Below are 22,470 nucleotides of genomic sequence, written 5' to 3' on the forward strand. Positions count from 1 at the left end.
ATAGAATTTTATTGCATATTTTACGGGAAAGAGAGAGCCAGTATAAAAATAAATAAAGTGGTATATGAATAGGGGGAGCGTTTCAGTTTAGAGAGAAAAATAAGAAAATCATATTTATCTTGAGCAAAGAAAGCAAAGGATTCTCTCCGTTTAAATCATTTGCAATGATATTATTTTTACCCCTTAAGGTATGCAATATTATGTGTTATTTGATTGAGCTTTATGGTATACACCTGTAGTTAAGAAGCATGATATTTGTTTTTGCTTCCTGGTAGGGAGGCAGCCGGGCGGGCGATGTTTTATGCATGACATGAATATGCGTTACGGATGCGATGGGAAATCATGCATCCCATTTTTGAAAATAACAGCAGGGATAATGTGATATGTGTGGGTGTGTGTGCAACATAATAACAACAAAATGATATTGTTCTCCGCACACATATGCATATTTACATATCTACTTAATAATGTCTCATATATGTGTACACACACACATACATATTGTAATAGTACAAAAAAAAAACAAATGGCATTTCAGTCAGCCATTCCATCGTCCTCTAAGTATGTTAGAAGAACAGCAGCAGTAGCAACAACAAAAACTTACCTTCATCCATATTAATGTTGGCTCCGGAATACCTTTTGGTGGCCCACATTCCAACAATGCTGTTTCGCCTTTAGCCACCCGGGTATCCTTTGGCTGTGCGCGAAAATCATCCCGTAAAACTGTAACGAGAGAAGATGATGAAAAGAGATGAGCGGTGGAAAAAAACCGGAAAATATTTACATAAAAAATGTCATAAATGAAAAACCCCCATCTAGAAGGGAATAGGAGGAGGGAAAAATAATGCAAAGGACTTTTATTTTTCTCATACATATCTCCCTAGCAGATGCTCGGATATTTAGTTTCCTGTAATGCTCAACACAAACACGAAGAGGAGAAAAACTGAATTGAAAGGGAAAAAAATTATGTTAGCTAATGTCGTTTGGATATTTTCCAAAAAGACACACACACACAACCTCACACACATTTGTATGCAGCGCCATCTGTTGGCTGCCGAGTGGTCGACGTTTTTATTTCCTTTTTTTGTTGAAACCATTTGTTTGAAATTAAAATTATGAAATGTTGGAAGAGAAAACAAAATAAATGTGAACACAAATTGCCCCCCAAAAGTAGGCCACAAAAACACATACAAATAAAATGTATGCCTTTTCTAGGCTGGGTATTTAATTTGCAACATGGCTAGTTGACCTAAATGTATGCAACAATATATATGCATATTATAAATATTGCTCAGCATTTTAGGAAAGTAAAAAATGAAAGCTTAGCCTAAACATATGTTACAAATAATTTTTCAGTTTTTTTTTTGTTTGTTTTGTAATTAGCCTAAAATGTGGCCTATCATCTTTTCTCATTGCCTACTTTGAGGTTAATTTGACAAAAATTAAAATATTTGTAACATATGTTAAGGCTAAGCTTTCACATTTCTTATTCTACGTCAAAGTCAAGAGTTGGAAAAGAGAAAAAATTAATTCAATTTAATTAAAATCCCTAAAACTATGCTATTAAATTAAAATTCAAAAAAGCCTACCAATCTCTTAATTTCTTTAGTTGAACATTAACATACGAAATTATATGGCAATAAATCCTGAACATCAGAAAAGAATACCTCCTATTTATACATTACAATAAAGTCAACTATGATCCTAAAAGTATGCCCTTAAATACCAAAGTTATGTGTGACACAGCTGATTATCTGGTAGGTAGGCGATTTTTATAACCTTCACCACACTGTGGTACAGGGTATTATGTCTTTGTGCATATGTTTGTAACAGGCAAAAGGAAACGAGATAGACGCATGGTTCCTTTTGAGAATATGCATAGAATCACTTTCGATTTATGCATGCCCGTCCGTTTGTCTGTCCATGTTAAATTGTAAACAAAGTACAGGTCGCATTTATGATCCGAATTGAATGAAATTTGGCATATGTCACTTATTCGGCCCAAGAACGAACCCTATTGAAATTGGGAAAAATCGGTTCAGATTTAGATATAGCTCCCATATACATATTTAACCGATTTAATGTAAACGGTCCCTATATATCTTTCGATTTGCACGAAATTTGGTACAGCCTAATCCTTTAGGTCTAGAATGATGTCTGCCAAGTTTCGTGAAAATCGGTCCAGATTTAGATATAGCTCCCATATATACTTTCGTCCGATTTCATGTAAATGGTGCACCAAAGTCCCTATATATCTTTCGATTGAACACAATTTGGCATAACGTACTGAATTGAGTCTAGAATTATGTATGCCAAGTTTCGTGAAAATCGGTCCAGATTTAGATATAGCTCCCACATATAGTTTCGTCCGATTTCATGTAAATGGTGCCCCAAAGACCCTATATATCTTTCGATTTGCACGAAATTTGGCATATCGTACTGAATTAAGCCTAGAGTGATGTGTGCCAAGTTTCGAGAAAATCGGTCCTGATTTATATATATCTCCCATATATAGTTTTGTCCGATTTCATATAAATGGTGCACCAAAGTCCCTATATATCCTTCGATTTGCACGAAATTTGGCATAACGTACTGAATTGAGCCTAGAGTGATGTCTGCCAAGTTTCGAGAAAATCGGTCCAGATTTAGATATAGCTCCCATATATAGTTTCGTCCGATTTCATGTAAATGGTACACCAAAGTCGCTATATATCTTTCGAGTTGCACGAAATTTGGCATAACGTACTGAATTGAGCCTAGAGTGATGTCTGCCTTGTTTCGTGAAAATCGGTCCAGATTTAGATAAAGCTCCCTCTTATTATAGATTTATTTTAAGTAATTGACGCACCAAGGAACCAATATGCTGATAGGAACAAAACATTCTGAAATTAGTATAACCTAACCTGTGACAAGTTTGTTTGAAATCGCTTAATATTTGGATAGAGCTTCCATATATATTTTCGCCAGATTTCAAGTAAATTGGGCATCAAACTCCTCATGTTAGTCAGATTGACATCAAATTTTGCACAAATTACAAAATTGAGCATAGAATTATGTAGTTGCGTTTTCTAGAAGTACAGAAATAACCCAACGGATGACCTATTTATATTTGTTTGAAGTCGATTTACATACCTTATGGATAGATCTAGGTAGATTCACATTTATATAAATATCACATATTTTATTTCATCCAATTTCATGTTAATAGTTCTGTTTAATATACCCATAGTGGTTAAGGGTATCATATAGTCGGCCCCGTCCGACTTTACTACTTTCCTTACTGGTTTTTCATTGCCTACTTTCAGGTTTATTGGTAAAAATTAAAATATTTGTAACATATGTAGGGAGGCGATTTTTTTCATTGCATACTTTCAGGTTAATTGGTAAAAATTAAAATATTTGTAACATATGTTGAGGTTGACCTTTAATTTTTCTTACTCTCCTACAAAGCTTAGAGGTGGAAAAGGTGGAACAATTTATTCAATTTAATTACAATCCCCAAAACAATGCTATGAAATCAAAAATTCAAACCCCAACAGAAAACATTAATATTCCTCTTCTTCTGTTAATTACTTTAGTTTAACATCAACATACGAAATTATATGGCAATAAATTCGGCACAGAAAATGTTAATAAGCAGAGATGACAGAAACGAAATACCTTCTCTTTATATATTTTAATAAAACCAACTATTTTGTGATCCTAAAAGTATGCCATGAAATATGCCAAAGTTGTGTGTGTGTATATGGAACAGCTGATATCTGAGTATATCTACATTAATTTGAAAAATTGTTTCTAGAAAATCTCTTGCATATTCATATTCGTGGCATATTCATTCATTAGTACTTTTAATTATATGCTAACCTCAAAAAAATGCTGCACATGACTGAACATGTTATATAGTTTTAGGTGAAATTTTGCAGAATACAAATTTTAGAGAAAAAAATGTAGAGGCATAAAGAAAATAAATGTTGAAAAAAATTGTGGCTGTATTCTTGGTTTTAATTGTTGATAGATAGTAGCTCGCTCATTTGAATGATAGCATAAAAACACAGCCTTGAAAATAGGCAACACAATTTCTTCCGTGCCTAATAGTATGCAACATATAATTTGTAATGCTAAAATAATGTTTTAATGTGTGGCAAATAAATGTTGAAAGGCAAGTGGGAGAAGGGAGGAAACCCTAATAAATTCCTATTCAAAATAAAGGGCTAAATTTGTTGCAAAAATTGTAAAGCATACTTTTGGGAGGACATTGCATGCATCTTTGGAAACTATTTTCTGAAGATAATATATTTTTTTGGGGGAAATTTATTAGCCATAACATATCGCATTTTTAAATAAGCGGTGTTATTTAGAAAGAAAAACTGAGATACAGTTGTTTATTTCATAACGAAGAGCATACTTTTGGGAGGATGTTAAATGAAAATATTACGGCATATAGAATTTCTTTTGGGAATCTATTTTCTCAAGATAATATATTTTCAGATAAATTTACTGACGAAAACATATCGAATTTATGCAATAAGCAGAGTTATACAGGTATTCGGAGAAAAATGGAGATACATATCATCCAACTGCCCACCATGAACTCGTTTGTGGGACCATAAAAGATGTAAAATTTTGCAATGGTAAAATGGTTGCCCTATGTCCTCGATAATCTCGTGAAATCCATCCAGGATGGTCTATAATCGATGCTGAGCTCTTGAAAGATAAAATCGCAAGGTGTTAAATTACAAGATCACGATGGTCAATTTGATCGCATTTTTGAGAGATAAAAGGCTCGAAAAACTATTCTCAGCAAAAGAATAATGGTTTCGTCGCTTCTGTGACATATAGCGCCGTCCTGTTAAAAGTAAATTTTTGTCCAGATCAGTACCATCCAGCTAGGAACATAGAAAAATAATTCAACATTTCTCCAAACTTTATTTTTGAAAAAAAAAAATATATATATAGGTTCAATGTCTTCCACTAAACAGCAGCCACACGCTAATGATGGATAGGCTTCTCCGATATGCCACAATTTTGTGTGTTGACGCAGCTACTGAGATGGACTTAATCAATCATGTTGTGCTGAAGTCCAAAGTTTACAGTTGCATCATGTTTATATACTCAGCCTAACGGCTAATGATAATTTAGACCCCATGTTTCTCTTTGGTCACATCGGTTTCAGACAATTTCCAGTTGATTAAAGCACGATCATTCATGAAAAATGTTACAGATTTTATTGAAATTTTTTACATTGTAATATTCCTTCCAAACTTCGAAGACTATTGGTACGCTCACACCCAAAAATTGTGCTCGTAGACCTAAGATTCTAATGGCCAAGAATGGGGAACAAGAGGACGATGAAAACATGCGAATAATAATTTCTTGTCTTTGGAGACCCTATCTAAAGCCTTATGAATAATATTTTTGTAGAATATTTGGAGGTTAAAAAATCTGTTCTTGTGGATTTGACTGAAGACAGGACATCTCAAAAATCAACTGCAAAAACTTCAAAAAAAATATATAAAGCTTTTGCCTTATAAACTTTAGAGTTACCAGGAACAAATTCATCACGCCATAACTTAAATTCTTGACCTATAGCTATTTTTATACCCTCCACAACTATGTTGTAAGTGTATTATAGCTTCATGTGACCCCAAGAGTTAACCAGTGAGCGGAGCAGTATAGTCGGACGGAGTCGACCATATGATACACTGCACAACTACCACGAAAAGCAAACTTTCTGCGGTTCTATATTATGAGCCTGGGCAATATTTCGTGATATCTGCACCCTTTACCTTTACCGATTATAGATCAACAACTCCACTTTCTAACCCTGGCATATTTTCCAATTTTTTTTTAATAAAAAATTTTTCACTATAGTTTTCGGTTGATTTGACCCTCGGAATATTGATAGATCATCATCTAAACAGCCGCTCTAAGTATTTGGTCAGATCCCCTTCACCTTGTAAAATATGTGATGTTCTGCATATAAAAATTGCCACTGGAGCGACTAGAAAATCTGACAAAATTAAAGTTTTCGGTTCATTGCACCCCCTGAAAAAAATCTCAACTTCACCGAAACCTATAGGCGTCGTCCTTGACCATAATTGGAACTTCATGTAGAATTTTAAAGCGATCAGCTCGACATTTCCGTCCTCTAATGGAGTAATAGTATTACTATGCACATAGTCACCTTTACCTAGTTACGTATAACTCCCACATCAGAGCACATACAGCCACATAATTTGTATCAATTTGAGGGTCAACAACTTCTCTTGGATATACTATCAACTTCTCGGATATAAGTCCTTCAGGAGCAAGTATATACGCCCCAGAATAAAAATTTTTTAACTCTTTACACAAAAGTCAGGGTCTATTTGACCCGCTAAATATTGACCGATCTTTATCAAAACAGGCATGCTTATTCTTTGGTCCAATCTCCTTCTCCATGTAAAATTTCGCGATATTCGGATCATAATTGCGGCCTCTGGAAAAATATTTGATCCATTTCATCCCCAAAATAATAACTGATCTTTACCAAAAACAATTGGGGTCTTCATAGGACAGAACCCATCCTACATGCAAAGTTTAGTGAAGATTGGTCCATAACTGTGACCTGTATCGAGTCTACAAATTATAATGGACAGACGGACGGACACACATGTCTAGATCGACTCAGCTAGTCGAGATATGACGATCGGTATACTTAAAGGTGGGTCTAGGACCAATATTTCGCATCGTTTCAAACTCTTGGGGCTGCACAAAGCTATAATACCCTGACAACATAGTTGTGTAGGGTGAAATAATGAACCGAAATAATGGTCATAGACCTACCTTTTAGTATACCGATCGGCATATCTCGACTAGCTGAATCGACTTAGACATGTGTGTCCATTATAATTTGTAAACACGATACAGGCCACAGTTACGGATATGGGGCAGGTTCTGGCCAACGAAGACCTCTATTGTTTTTTGGTAATGATGGGTTAATATTTAGGGGATGAAATGGGTCAAAAATATATTTTTGTATGTTTTTCTGGCCGCTCTAGAACCGGACATGACGAGATTTAACACAGAGATAGGGTCTGGTCAGGGTCTAGCATTCTTATAATATGCATATAAAGTATTGAAACCGGTTCGATTATCGGAATATCCGGTTCAAAAATTCAGAAAACCGATTCTTTTTTCCTCGAAATTGCAATTCTGCATAATATGAAATATACTAAAATTTATAAAGCTATCTCTCCAGGTATAATAGGGTCGCTAGCAAAAAAAAAAAAAAATTAACATGCCATATCTCCGAACATTGACCTATGGCGATTTTTTCCACCTGGAGTTTTCAAATACTAACCATGATCTTATTAATTTTTTTTTTTATATTGATTAGTTAGCAACAATAATCGATAACAATCATTTATAGTTCAAATTGTTATCAATAACAATTTTCAGTATGAAAAACTGCAATTTTTTATGGAAGCCCCCATATTGACCCCCAGTATAAAATTCCAAAGAAAAAAACCTCTACTATTTGCTGATGTAGTGAGTGCAAGAAGTAAGACAACAATAAGAGCAACAACAAAAACAAATAATATCACTACAAACGACCGCCCGCAGTGTTATCAATCAGCGGTGGTGATAGTGATTCCACAACTGGAAAAAAAATAAACACCATCCCAGTCAGGCAGGCAGTGAAGCATAATCCAGCCATAGCTTCGGAGTCATGCAATCTGCAGCATCATCGACAACATCATCATCGGCATTGTTTCACCCTAGGAAAATGTGAAATGTTATTCGATGTTTAGCATTTACACTTCGCGGCTGGCAGCATCATCATCAAGGGGCACACATACACACAATCTATACACAAATAGAACTTGCAAGAGAGAGATAATCATAAAAATAACAACGAAACCAACAACAATACAAGAACAAAACACATCTTCAGAGGCAATACCACCATCCGCCACAATAAAAACAATGTCTCCTACAACTTTATTGTAAAACGACTCTAGACGGCTGACTATAATCCACTGTTGTTTTAAAAAAACAACTCCAATACAAATCTACTGAAGGGGATGGAGGGGGGGAGTGTGATCATCATAATGATCATTATTTTATATCTTCATCATCACCTTGTCTCTCATTGAATTTGTCATCCATCTTATTTTTTACATCTTCATGTTGAGTTGATGGGTTTTCAAATAGAGTTCCTTTAACTTCTCCGTAGTCTGCAATTGAACATTTGTAGGTGTAGTTTTTGTAGTTGTTGTTGTTTTTATGTAGAAAAATAACAGAAAAAATTATGGATTCATCTTTAGAGGGAACAAAAACATGCGTATGTGTGTGTATTGTTTTTGTTGGCAGTCATAACTCTGGAGCTAATATTCCGAAGGGGCTAATTTTAAAATAACACGATCTCGTGTAAGGTTCATCTGTCTGATGGCGATGTTGACGATGATGTCAAGTGGCAATCTCCGCACAGGGAAATACCAAACCAAGTCAATGAGTAGCTGGGAATTTGAAAGTGTCAACATTGTCACCGCTTCATCAGTGATGTCAGCAAAAATATATAGGGAATTTTTTTCTACAAAAACAAACAAAATATCGTAATATTTTCAACCGAAAAATTTGTATTAACATAAGAACTCAACTCGGCCGGCCATCAAATTTGAAGTCTTTGCTGATTCCATTGAAAAATCGTCTTGAAGCCCCATTCACCACAGTAACTTTGTCAACACGCTAAATTATCACATCTGGAGCTTGAGAAATCGAAGAGTTTTTTGCGCTCCAGATGGAGTGTTTAATGGTCCGGCAGGCCATTGGATCTCACATTTTCGACAATGAGGTACGATCTACAGCAGGGGGGTACTCGGAAAAATACAAGTGTCCACCATATAAAATGACTTAAAACAACAAGTAAAAAAGTGTCAGTCGGTCTTGCCCTCAGCCAATGGTTTGCGGAGGTCTTTGGAATTACACTCAGGTTTTATTATTCGAAAATTTGGTGTCCCGCGTCCCATCTTTGAACTTGATCTAGGCTTGGTAAAGATAACAGGTTGTGCAAGGTTTGGTACAAATCTATCATTCCATTCGAATGAAATTGGATTTATAAATATTGAACATTTTGACTATTCGTGGGGGAAGTACCAGAAAGAGTTGGCCAATGGCTCCGATATTCGGACTTGATCTAAGCTTGATCTTGATAAAAGGTTGTGCAAAGTTTGATTCAAATCGAACATCTGATCTGATCTGATTTATAAATATTGAAATTTTTCGGACTTTATCTAGGCTTGGTAAAGATAATAGGATGAACAAAGTTTGATTCAAATCGGATGATCCGGACGGACGGGGTAAATCAATACATTTTCTGCTATATTACGTACACTTAGGTTGGAAATCTGTCCAATTGTCTGCATACATGTGTATATTCAATAGGAGAATGCGACTGAAAACCTTTAAATGTCGAAAATAAGGTGAACCTTTATTAGGGCCCGCAAAATACCGAATAATGGGTACCCCCCCCCCCCCCCCACTTTTATGGGGGCCGCCCGTGAACATAAGCCAACACTGGTAATTTTGTATACGGAGATTTTCTAGCCAATGGAAATTCAAATATGAAATAGGAGCTAATTTAGTGTAAAAACATGCCCAACATCCCCAAAATACCGAAATGTTGGAGATGCCACTCTATGCACTCGGGCTACCCCGAAACGTGGACCAAATTTAATAATTTTTGGTACAAACATTTCGTACGCAATGGGAAGCCAAAATATCAAATAGGAGCCAAATCGATTGAATATCTTGCCGAATAATCGGGGGAAATGCTCTGGCGGGCTACCCTGAAACATGGTCCAATATTGATCATTTTTGGTAGGCCGATTTTCTTTGACAGGAGCTAATTTAGTGGAAAAACATGCCCAGCACTCGGGCTACCCCGAAACGTGAACCAAATTTCATAATTTTTGGTAGAGACATATCGTACGCAATGTGAAGCCACAATATCAAATAGGAGACAAATCGGTTGAATATCTTGCCGAATAATCGGGGGAAATGCTCTGGGGGGGCTACCCTGAAACATGGTCCAATATTGATCATTTTTGGTAGGCCGATTTTTTTAGCCAATAAAAATTCAAAATATTAAATTACTACTTCGAAAGATGGATGATAATTTTTTTGTAGAGAGATTTCCCACCAAATGGGATTTCAAAATATCAAATAGAAACAAATTCTTTGGAAAAACATGCACAAAGTCTTCAAAACTACGAAAATAGGGGGAAATTCCAATAATCGGAAATTCTCTATGGAAGCTACTCCGAAACCTATCCATAGGTATTTTAAAATATCAAATTCGGAACGAGAACCTTCCTAACGTTCCCAACATTCACCAAAACACCGAATATAGAGCGGTACCCTTATATGGAGGCTTATACAAAAAAAAAGGACGAATTTTGATCATTTTTGGTGGGGAGACTTCCTACCTAATACAAATTCAAAAAATGTCTTGGTTTATGATAAAAAAGTCAATTGCTGCCCATAAGCAAGACGGCTGCAGGGCAATTGTATTAATTTATAGCATGCGTGTAACTTAAAATGTTTTTAAGGGAACCCCACCCATTCTCGATTTTAATTTTTCAAGATTTTCAATGGGCTGGTAAATCAATACCAATGCTTGTTAAGGTTTGTAACTCTGCACATATATAGTTGAGGATTTAAAAGAGAAGAAAAACAATTTACAAAAAAATTTTGTTGTTGTTTTTTTAAAGAGAAGTCCTTATTTTTGATGGCGGGCATTATAACTCCTCACTGGAACATCGGAATCCGAAAATTCCAACGGTGTTAGAAAGAGTACACGACTGACTCTCGTATGAACTAGGATTATTGACATCGCTCTAAAATTAATAAAATCGCGGACCTTTGAAAACTTATTTTTGGAAAATCGCCGATTTTTGACCAAAAATCAAGTTAAAAAAATAAGGAAGATCTTCACCGATTGACTTTATCCTAGTTCATACGATAGCAGTATACTCACAGAGAAACGTGTAAAAATTTGGAATCGATTGGGTTATTAGTTTTTGAGTTATCGTGCCCGCCATTCGCAAAAAAATGTTTAGAGAAAAACGCGTTTAAAGTTTGAGAAACCCTTTAGCCGTCACTTGATGCTGACACAATAAATCGGCTATATCTTCAAGAGTTCTTGAGATTCTCACTTGAAATTTTGTAGGGACATTCTTGAATTAGTGTAGATTCGAATTAAATCAAAAAATTTTTTGACCCCGAGAATGGGGGGGTCCCCTTAAGTGTATATCTGTTTTTATTCTAACACTCAATTATTTTCAAAATATTTATTATTTCCGTTATAAAAAAACGACAACAACAACTAAAACAAATATTGAAAACTTGTGTAAAGTATAAACACTCAAATGGATTTTAAAGTATAGAAATTATTTGAAAATCTTTCCCCAAATTGCCATTTTGGTTACTTGGGAGGAAGGGGAGGTGGAGGGTAGGAGAGTATGGAGATCTGTAAATTTTTTAATAGATTTTCCTTTAGGGTCATAAATTATTATTGCCGACTATACCGACTTAGTAGCCTGCATTCTATACTGCAATTTATTGGATTTTTCTATTCGCCTTCTTCGTTTTTGGGTGTCATTTCCCCGACAATGACAGCGCGAATAACGAACGTTGCAAGCAACCAACCAGCAGGCCATAATTTATATTGACACATTTTCCATAAGGTTTTTCCAAATGTTTTGTTTTTGGAAACTGGGGAACTGTCTTAAACATTGTTTTAAAGTACAGTTTTGAAAGAAACCAAAATCAATTCAATTCAATTGTCTTTCGGAATGGCTTTAGGACAGTTTTTTTTCTAGGAATATAATGGAAATAAATGCAACAACAGCATTGCTTAAGAAAACGTGAAAATGGTGCAACAATGTTTTGGAGATTAAAAAATAAATAAATAGGTGGGAAGTGGCAACAGCCACTAAACAAATTAGATTTGTTCAAAAGAAAAAAAATTAGAGGGAGGGGTGTTGAAAGAAGCTGCTTCCTTTATTAATAATTATAATGGTTTTTAAAGAGGCATAATTGTTTTTATGTATTGTGGTTGTCTTGCGGTTGTTAATTAATTGAATATTTCCTATATGGAGAGAATGCTTCATCTCCTAAAAATACTTCTACCTAAACATCTCCCTAAAAGCCCTTAGAAACTATAGACAATGGTGTCGAATAAAAATTACCATCATCAGGGTTTTAGTTTTTTTTAAGTGTTTTATTTGTTGTTTTAATAAAAATGCCATAAATTTATTAACATCTCCTCACACCCCCGCCTTATGTCCATATTTCGATTAACCTTAGATTAATTGGAAGGAAGCCTCAGGTCTGGTGATTTTTTCAATTAAATTTCCGAATATACGTTAAGTGTTTTCAATAAAAAGAAATATAATTGCTATAATTTTTTTAACGAATATGATGGTCTATTAATAAAAAGTATCCACAGAGAAGATCAGGAGGGGTATTGACATTATCAATAAATTTAAAGAGAAGTGGCATTGAAGTGAGATATTTCTCTTTCATCAAAATCTACATTTTTTCTCAAGATCCATTGGGATTGAGTTTTGGAATATTTTTTCTAGATACGAAGGCCATTGTAAGAGGGTCTTCAGGACAAGAAAAATTTAAACATTTCATAAATATCAAAACTATTTTCATACTTTTCTGTATTTTACCACTGTTTGCGATTATTTTGTTCCTCTCTCTCTCTCTTGACAAAACCAAATGTATATATTCCCTCCAAGAAAAAGAATCCACCATCACTCATTGTTCGGCTGTGTTTTATTTTGGTATCGTCCTTAGTCTTTCCCCTCATTTGGTGGTTGTTAGTTTTGTGTTATAAAATTCGCATATGTATTTTCCAAATTATTTCGATATAAATGCCAAATACAATATAAGAAAAAAGTGTTGATGGGAGCAACAAGCAAAATTGAAATTTTAACATAGAATAGAATAGTTACGATGACTCAAAACAAGAACATGTATGTGTGAAAATCAAGACCAGAAAAAACAAAGAAGAAAAGATAAAATCAAAATAGAAAATTCAAAACGACAAATAGTTTTTGTGCCATAGAAAACCGGCCACCAAACACAACACCCAAATTGTTTTAGTTTTTGCTTCTCTCTCCCTCCTTCTCTCTCTACCTATCTGACATTTATTGTTCGACTGTGTTTTGTTTTGCAACCGTTCTGCACTGCTGTTATAAAATTCGCATATGTATTTTCCAAATTATTTCGAAATAAATGCCAAATACAATATAACAAATAAGTGTTGATAAGAGCAATATGACTACTTGCAATAATAATATATTCTATAGGATTCTTATAATGACGCAAAACAAGAATATCTGTCCGACAAGATGATTATTTCACGAAATTACCGATCCGTCCAACAATTTTCCTTTTCGCGTTGAAACCGAAAGGGAGTGAGGTCTCCTAATCAGTTCAAGATGATTTTCTCAGGATCACAACGGCATCAGATTGGGAAAATATAATAATGAAAAGTTTTTCTTATGGAACTCAAGTTTAAAAATTGCTATATAAACTCCATCAAATTTTCCAACCCTCTCTCTTCCCTCCTCTTTCACTTGGGATTAAAAAATCTGTCATTGACCACCATAAAAAAATCGACAAATAATCAAGATTAGTGACAATTGACCAATTGAAACCACTCTACAGCTGTCACTGCTAATTCCTTACTAATCTCTATCGCTCTCTTAGGGCACTTGAAAGTGTTTTCGAAAAATTAACCGCAAATAGAGGAAATAAAATCGTCTCCCCGTCCAAAGAATAATTTGTTCAACAGTCGTTCGCGTGAGATTTCTACAGTCCAGTATGGTCGTCTGTCACATTCAGTTCTTGGTTTGCTTTAATTTCAATTTATTTAACATTTTATTTGCTGTCAACTACTTGAATATGTATTTTGTTTCGCTTTTAGATGGCAAATCAATCATGGCAATCACAGAAAAATGCCAAGGGCAATAAATATGGTGGGTGTGCTGTTTTTCGTCATGTCGGGGTGGGACAATAACAGCTGATTTGATATGTTTGCTAAGAACAGCACATAGGAGGGGGAAAACATTGTAAATAAGAATTTTCAAAATAAGATTCCTCCACCTTGAGGATAACGTTCAGAATGTGTAAAATTACAGGGGGGGAGGGCTCCCAGGAGAAACTCATGTTATTATAGGACCTTGAATATTCCGAAAAAGACGTCAGAAAACCAGTAAGGAAAGTGGTCAAGTCGGACTTGGCCGACTATATGATACCCTTCACCACTTTGGGTATATTCTACATATGTATCCTAACAGACGACGCGTTTTTGTATATATCTATATCTGTACCGATTTCAGGGAAATCTGCCAAAGACTAATTTATATTACTTCAGTAATTTGTGTCAATCGGCCTAGCTATGGATCTTTTCACGAAGCTTAGCAACATCATACTAGACTTAATTCACTACCCTATACCAAAATTCGTCCAAATCGAAAGATATATAGGGACTTTGGTGCACCAAATCATAAAATCGGTCGAAAATATATATGGGAGCTATATCTAAATCTAAACCGATTTTCACGAAACTTGGCATACATCATTCTCGACTTTATTGAGTATGCTGTGCCACACACACAATTTACCTTACGCTATGCCAATGGGAGCTATATCTAAATCTGAACCAATTTTCACGAAACTTGGCATACATCATTCTCGACTTTATTGAGGGTAGGAGAGTATGGATATCTGTAAATTTTTTTAATAGATTTTCCTTTAGGGTCATAAATTATTATTGCCGACTATACCGACTTAGTAGCCTGCATTCTATACTGCAATTTATTGGATTTTTCTATTCGCCTTCTTCGTTTTTGGGTGTCATTTCCCCGACAATGACAGCGCGAATAACGAACGTTGCAAGCACCCAACCAGCAAATTAGTAGGCTATACCAAATTTCGTGAAAATCGAATGATTTTCAGAGACTGTGGTGCACCATTTACCTAAAAATCATCAAGCGAAACTATATATGGGAGCTATATCTAAATCTGAACCGATTTTCACAAAACTTAGCATACATCATTCTAGACCTAATTCAGTAGGCTATACCAAATTTCGTGCAAATCGAAAGATATATAGGGACTTTGGTACACCATTTACCTTAAATCGGACGAAAATATATAAGGGAGCTATATCTAAATCTGAACCGATTTTTTGACTTGTACCAAATTTCATCCAAATCGGATTATAAATGCGACCTGTACTTTGTTTAATATCAACAGGCGTACGGACGGACGGACATGCATAAATCGACTCAGAAAGTGATTTTATGCATATACTCAAAAGGAACCATGGGTCCATCTCGATTCCTTTTGCCTGTTACAAACATATGTACCACAGTGTGGTGAAGGGTATAAATATGATTAGCTAATAGGGTAGTAACATTTGTAAGTAAATGAGAATAAAAAAATACAACCTATTCGATTGGAAAAATATGTCCAAAATTTATTTATTACCTACTTGGGACAACATTGATCATTTCTAGTACTATGATATGGGGGTACCGTATATGAGGGCTACACTCAAACAATATATGTACAATGAGAACACAAATGCCGAATATTGGGAGGTACCGTTATATGGAGGCTACCCTGAACCTTGGGTCAATATCAATAATTTTTAGTACGGAGATGCAATAACAAGCCATAATGTCAAATTACAACCAAATCGGTTGGAAAACGCGCCCAAAATCCCCTAAATACCGAATATTGGTAAGTACCGTTACACCATATAAACATTGCGATCTCTATCGTGACTTCAACAGACGGACATGCAAAAATCGATATAGAATTTTGTTCTGGTCAAGAATATATAATTTACGGGATCTTCGGTGAGTATTTTGAGGTGTTTCATCACGCCAGAACATTCCTTTTCAGAGCAGATTTTTCTTATAGTGACGGACTTTTTTCCATACAGACTACAATATTTTTCTTCAATGGTATGCAACTGCATAATGTGCAACCTTAGGAAGATAAGGAGGTGGCTTTGAACGCTAAGGCGCCGGACATCAACAGATGCCATGGGAACCAGGGTTCAAATCCCAGCCGGGCTCAAGCTGAATTTTTGAGTTTTGTTTTTATGCCTTTTTAGGGCGAAGGATCATTAATTTGATGTATTTTTATTAATTTCTCTTTCGATATGAGCTACTCGATCGGAGTAGCAATGAAATAGAAAGCCAGAGAGATACTACATTCCCACCACTATGCGACGCCTTTCGCTGTTGGTTAAGCGGCTCATCAGGCATAATGTCTTTACTTGATAAGTTGTATTTATGTCGACCATTGTTGCGAAATTGCACCTACAAATTAAATTCAACCGTGTCAAGGTTCGAATATTTGGTATCACACCAGAATATTCCTTTTCAGAGCAGATTTTTCTTGTTGTGACGGACTTTTTTCTCATACAGACTACAAAAATTATGTTTTCGGTCGACTTCATCTAAAATAATTATTATGTGATCATCACCGAAAGTTATAGGTACGATTACCTTCACCGTGGTTTGTGTTGTGATCTTCCGCTTTCGACTCGAAAAGTACAATTAATTAAGTTTTCGGTCCACTTCATCCGAAAAATTATTATCTGATCATCACCTAACAATTTAGGCGTTGTCCTTGACCATAACTGGAACCTCATGGAACATTTTAAGGCGATCAGCGCTATATTTTCGCGCTCCAGAGTAGTACTTGGAATACGTACCCGTAGATATTTAAAGACCAATCTCTTGGATATACTATCAACTTCTCGGGTCTATGTCCTTCAGGGGTAAATATATACCCTATAAAATACAAAATTTTTAATTTTTCACACAAAAGTCAGGGTCCATTTGGCCCGTTAAATATTGACCAATCTTCATCAAAACAGTCATGCTTATGCTTTTGCCAGAGTCCCTTTCTGGTGTAAAATGTCATGGTGTTCGGGTTATAATTGTGGCCTCTAGAGCGACCAGAAAAATAGACAAAAATAAAGTTGTTGGTCCATTTCATCCCCTAAATATTAACCGATCATTAGCAACGGCATGCCCATGAATGCTACTTCATCCCCTAAATATTAACCGATCATTAGCAACGGCAGAGGGTGTGGCCCATGAATGCTCCTGCCGTTGCATTTCGAGACGATTGATCCATAGCTGCGGCCTGTATCATTTTTACAAATTATAGTGGACAGACGGATGGACAGATACACATGTCTAGATCGACACGGCTAGTCGAGATATTACGATCGGTATACTAAAAGATAGGACCAATATTTCCCAACGTTACAAATTTTTGCTGCCATAAAAAGCTATTATACCCTGACAATATAGTTGTGTAGGGTATAGAAATTAATTTTTTAAAGACAAGTTTTTTAATTATTTTATTTAAATATTTATAATATTCCTGCCTATTTTTATTAAATTTAAATTCATTGAACTTTTCATTTGTCTAATCAGTACAATAATAAAAAATAGTGTTAAATAATTTTTTTCTCACAAATTCTCAAATTTCATTCCATAACGAAACCGTCAAGAAAAAAACATAATTTCAATTAGAATAAAACAAAGACATGATAACCCACGAGCACCCCCACACCGATTTTGTTATGCAAAGCATGAAATTTCAATTAATTTTTGTAGGTTTCTTCGGTATTGTCATTTTTTTCACAACACTCCCATGGCTTCCTCTAAGCCATCATGCTCTTTGATTATTCTATTAAAATAATTTTTTAATTAATTAATTACCTGCAACAACAACAACAACAACAATAGAAACATAACACGTGACGTGACTTCTTTTGTACAGCGAAGGTATTTATTGTTGTTGCTTGAATTGTTGTTGTTCTGACGATGACGATTAACAGGAATGAGGTGCCTTAAAGAATTTTTAATTAGAGTAGAAGCAGGAGGTGTTTTGGAATGTTGTTGGTGTTGTTATTGTTTTCGCACCTCAAACATGATATTTTTTACATTTAACAATTTGACAGCACCTATGTAGTATGTAACTGCCTACAGAGCAAAACAATGAAAAAAGGTGTTCCGCAAAAATTCTTGGAAATCTTGTTAAACGTTTTCGGTTTTTTTCTGAATACAAATTAACATAATTTTGCATTATGTATTTTCAAAAACGATTGTTCTAAGAAAAAATTTAATTTTTCTTTATAAAAAAATGGAATTTTTATAAGATTTGATATCAACAGCTGTCATTATTGACATGGTGTTGAATCTGTCATTATTTGCATGACAATGATATTGTGTGAGTGTGTGTGTGTGTGTGCGATAGATAACCTTATTGACATTTATACTCTACCCAGCATGCACTGTGCAAAGGGTAAATATATAAATATTTATTAAAAAAAAAATTATAAAAAAATTTTTAAATATTTGTTACATTATCCACACCATGACAAAGGTGTGTTTTCATTCCTCCCACTCGAAGTCGGAAACTTCGTTTTTTTCTCATTTCTTTACATTATTGACATCGTGGTGTTTTTAAGTTGGGAAAATAAAAGGCATATCAAACAGCACTCTCATATATTCAAACAAGAAAATATTCAAACAAATAAATATTTTTATTTTATCTTCAAAAGGTATTAGCCCGACAAACACACACACACACACATACTGCTCCCTCACTTGTTTTCCGAACATAAAGAGGAAAACTGTAGTTCTTGTTGTTGTTTACATTTCTTGTAAATAATGCAAGTGGTGTTAAATGTATAAGTGTAAACGTTGTTGTTGTTGTAATTGCTGTCCATACATGTGTTGTGTTGGAAAATCCTCAGTCTTTCTCTCTTTCTCATTACAGCTAAACCAACAATAATAATAAAATATAATACAAATATTAACTTAGTAAGTTTTTTTATTTAATGACAGCTATTGTCAGATCGGTATTCTGGGTTCTTCATCGTCTTCTGTTGTTGGCAGAACAACAAAGAAATTGAAAAAGGAAATGATAATTGACACCTTCTGAGATGAATAATGAAGGGTATGAGAAATTATCTAGAATGTCAATAGACGACACATGATAAGCCGACAAAGCTTTCTCGATTTCTTTGTGGTGTTGAAAGAAAATGATTCATTTTTTTATATAGAAGAAGAAAAGGAAATGTGATCCAAAGATGGATAATTTATTATTAAAATAATATATAGAAATATTGTTGGTCAAATACCAAAAAAAAAAAAAGAAAAAACGTGCAATAAAAATGAACCAAATTCAGGAGAAAAGGAAATGCCGATACTCAGGTCGGTTTAGTACCCTGAAAATGACGCATGACGTTTCGAAAATATGTCTGAAATCATCAAAATAGAAAATAGTGGCGATTATACCAAAACGGCGACCGATATTGCTAATTTTTTGGAGTAGAAAACTTTGGCGCCCACTGAGAATCCAAAATTAAAAAATAGAAGCCATTTTGGTCGCAAAATATGACTAAAGGCCCCAAAACTCCAAAAAGTTGACCAATATTGATAGCTTGTTTTGTTAGACAGATTTTCTACTAAATTAGAAGCCAACCGATGTACAAAATTTCGACCCAAAAATACCCAATATTGGAGGCAATATCGATAACTTTCGGTATGGAAATTTGCTTTACTATAAGAATTGAAAATAAATAAAAAACAGTGAGCAGAGCAGTATAGTCGGACGGGGCCGACCATACGATACCCTACACAACTACCATAGAACTCTATCTTTCTGTCTATCCGATTAGATGTCAACAGCACATCTTCCTTACACTGACATATTTTCCAAATATTACCAATATTCAGTACAGCCCTTCTAATTTTCCCTTCACCGTGGGTTGGGTTGTGATGTTCGGCTTATAAATGTAGTCTATACATTGAATCGGAAAAAAAATACCAAAAAATAAGTTTTCGGTCCACTTCACCCCCAAATTATTATCTGATCATCACCGAAAATTAAAGGCGTTGACCATAACTGGAACCTCATGGAACATTTCAAAGCGATCAGCGCTATATTTCCGCCCTCTAGTGTGGCAATGGTAAATATTTAAGTGTAACTCCCACATCCGAGTACATAGGACAAAATAATTGGTATCAATTTAAAGGCCGACCACTCCTCTTGGGTATAGGAGTAAACATATAAGCCATAGAATACAAATTTTGTCATTTTTCACACAAAAGTCATGGTCCATTTGACCCGCTAAATATTGATCGATTTTTATCAAAACAGGCATGCTTATTCTTTGGCCCAATCCCCTTCTCCATGTAAAAATTCGATGTTTGGGCCATAATCTACAGCGACCAGAAAAACCGAAAAAATGTAAGTATTTGGTCCATTTCATCCCCTAAATATTAACCGATCTTTACCAAAAACAATAGGGGTCTTCATTGGGCCTAAGCCATCCTACATGCAAAATTTCGTGAAGATTGGTCCATAACTGTGGCCTGTATCGTGTTTACAAATTATAATGGACAGACGGACGGACACACATGTCTAGATCGACTCAGCTAGTCGATCGATCGTCTTTTAGTATACCGAATTGACGTTGGGAAGTGGGGTCGATATTAGAAGATCATTTTGAAAGCGTGTACTCAATTTGAGCGAAAAGTACTATATGGTCCTATGTTTGGTACAAATTTAATTTGGAGGTACAAATGGAGCTGGAATCCTGAAATTTGAAATTAACATTACAAACGGAGTGTAGGATTGGGATATGTAGGTAGTTTTGGAAATGTGTACTTATGAGTACGAAAAGTACTAAATAGTACAATATTTTATATAATTAGGATTTGAGTGAACCGATAGATCTGCAACAATGAAATTTGAAATAAGATTACTACTGCATTGTAAAACTGTGGTATTTGGGTAGTTTGGGAAATTCGTACTTATGAGTACTTAATTTGGTACCATAAGAATTTTGGATGAACCAATAGAGCTGGAATCCTGAAATTTGGAGTTACGATCACTTTTGGGTTGTAGGATTGGAGTATGTGGGAAGTTTGGGAAACTTCTACAAATGTGTACCTAATAGGTACGAAATTTGGTACAATTAGGATTTAGATGACCAGATGGAACTGGAGGAACACTGAAATTTTGAAAAAAGATTATTGTTGGAGTGTTGGAATGGGAGTATGAATGTAGTTTTGGAAATTTGTACTTATGGGTACTAAATGGTACTAAATTCGATACAATTTGTATTTTAAAAGCTGGAATAGTAACAACAATTGAAGTTTGTATATAGTTTTGTGAATTCGTACTTATGAGTACTAAATGTTACTAAATTCTGTACAATTTGAATTTTGGGGGAACCAATAGAGCTAGAATCCTGAAATTTGGAGTTAGGATTCCTGTTGGGGTCAAAAAATACTGAAATTTGAAATTAGGGATCCTGTTGTTGTGTATGATTGGGATATGTAGGTAGTTTTAAAAATTTGCACTTGTATGTGCGAAAAGTATTAAATTTGATACAATTCGGATTTAGGTGAACCGATAGAGCTGGAATACTAGATATGTGGAATTAACATTACTGTTAGAGTGTGGAATTGAGGAATGTAAATAACGTTGAAAATTCGTAAAGTACTACATGGTACTAAATTTGGTACAGTTTGGATTTTTGGGTACACCGATAGGTCTGGAATCCTGAAATTGGGATATAAAATTTCTATTGGATTGTATGATGTAGTTAGTAATGGAACATTGCATTTATATGTACTAAATGGTACTAAATTTGATGCAATTTGGATTTAAGTGAACCGATAGAGCTGGAATCCTGATATTTGATATTAAGATTAGGATATGTGGGAGGTTTTGGAAATTCGTACTTATGATTGTTAAGGTCAGAAGTTATGGAAATTTATATTTGGTTTTTAAATGAAGTGAAGGACTTTATTTAACATGCTTCGGAACGTCCGATTTGGACCAAATATGCTCCGTTTATTGTATGATTTGTTGCCATTTTTAAGGTAACTTGATAGTGCCTCTATCATAGAAGTTCTGCTCTCAATATGCAAAAAAAAACTCTAGTAGTCGATTTTCACAATCCTCCCCAGATACCAACTTTTTATCATTAAAGACATTTTGCAATACAAATAAAAAAAATATGATAATCGCTTGATAATCCGGACTGTATGGCGGATGCATTAAAACTTCCTAACCAAGCTCCTGAAGTTTCTGACGAGTCACTGTAGATGTGCGTGTGTGGCCTATCGTTGTCCTCATGGAACACGACACCTCTCCTGTTGGCCAATTCTGGCCGTTTCTGGTCAATTGTAAATGCACATAATTGGCTGTTACAGTATCGGAACCATAAACACCATTCATAATTTTTCCCGCTTATCTTACATTTTCGCCTGTGTCAAAGAAAAACTGTAAAATGTGCCGAATTTTCTTTTTGTTCACTTCCATTTTTAACACCCTGTAACTCACAACTGAATGCAC

The 22,470-nt window shown here is 34.9% G+C and overlaps 1 protein-coding gene across 1 annotated transcript in view; it reads right to left on the bottom strand.

The window, feature by feature from the left end:
* The window catches only part of LOC133336311 (roundabout homolog 2), a gene marked incomplete at both ends in the record, with an annotated part of 91,713 nt that overhangs the window by 63,829 nt on the left and 5,414 nt on the right, over positions 1-22,470 (bottom strand). Inside the window, one exon of the mRNA XM_061544601.1 lies at positions 605-723. Coding sequence (XP_061400585.1) covers positions 605-723 — 119 coding nt within the window. The remainder of the gene's footprint in view (positions 1-604; positions 724-22,470) is intronic.

Source organism: Musca vetustissima, unplaced genomic scaffold (genome assembly GCF_032173495.1).
Source record: "Musca vetustissima isolate MV318-11 ecotype Yass unplaced genomic scaffold, APGP_CSIRO_Mvet_v1 utg35638, whole genome shotgun sequence".
NCBI lineage: Eukaryota > Metazoa > Arthropoda > Insecta > Diptera > Muscidae > Musca > Musca vetustissima.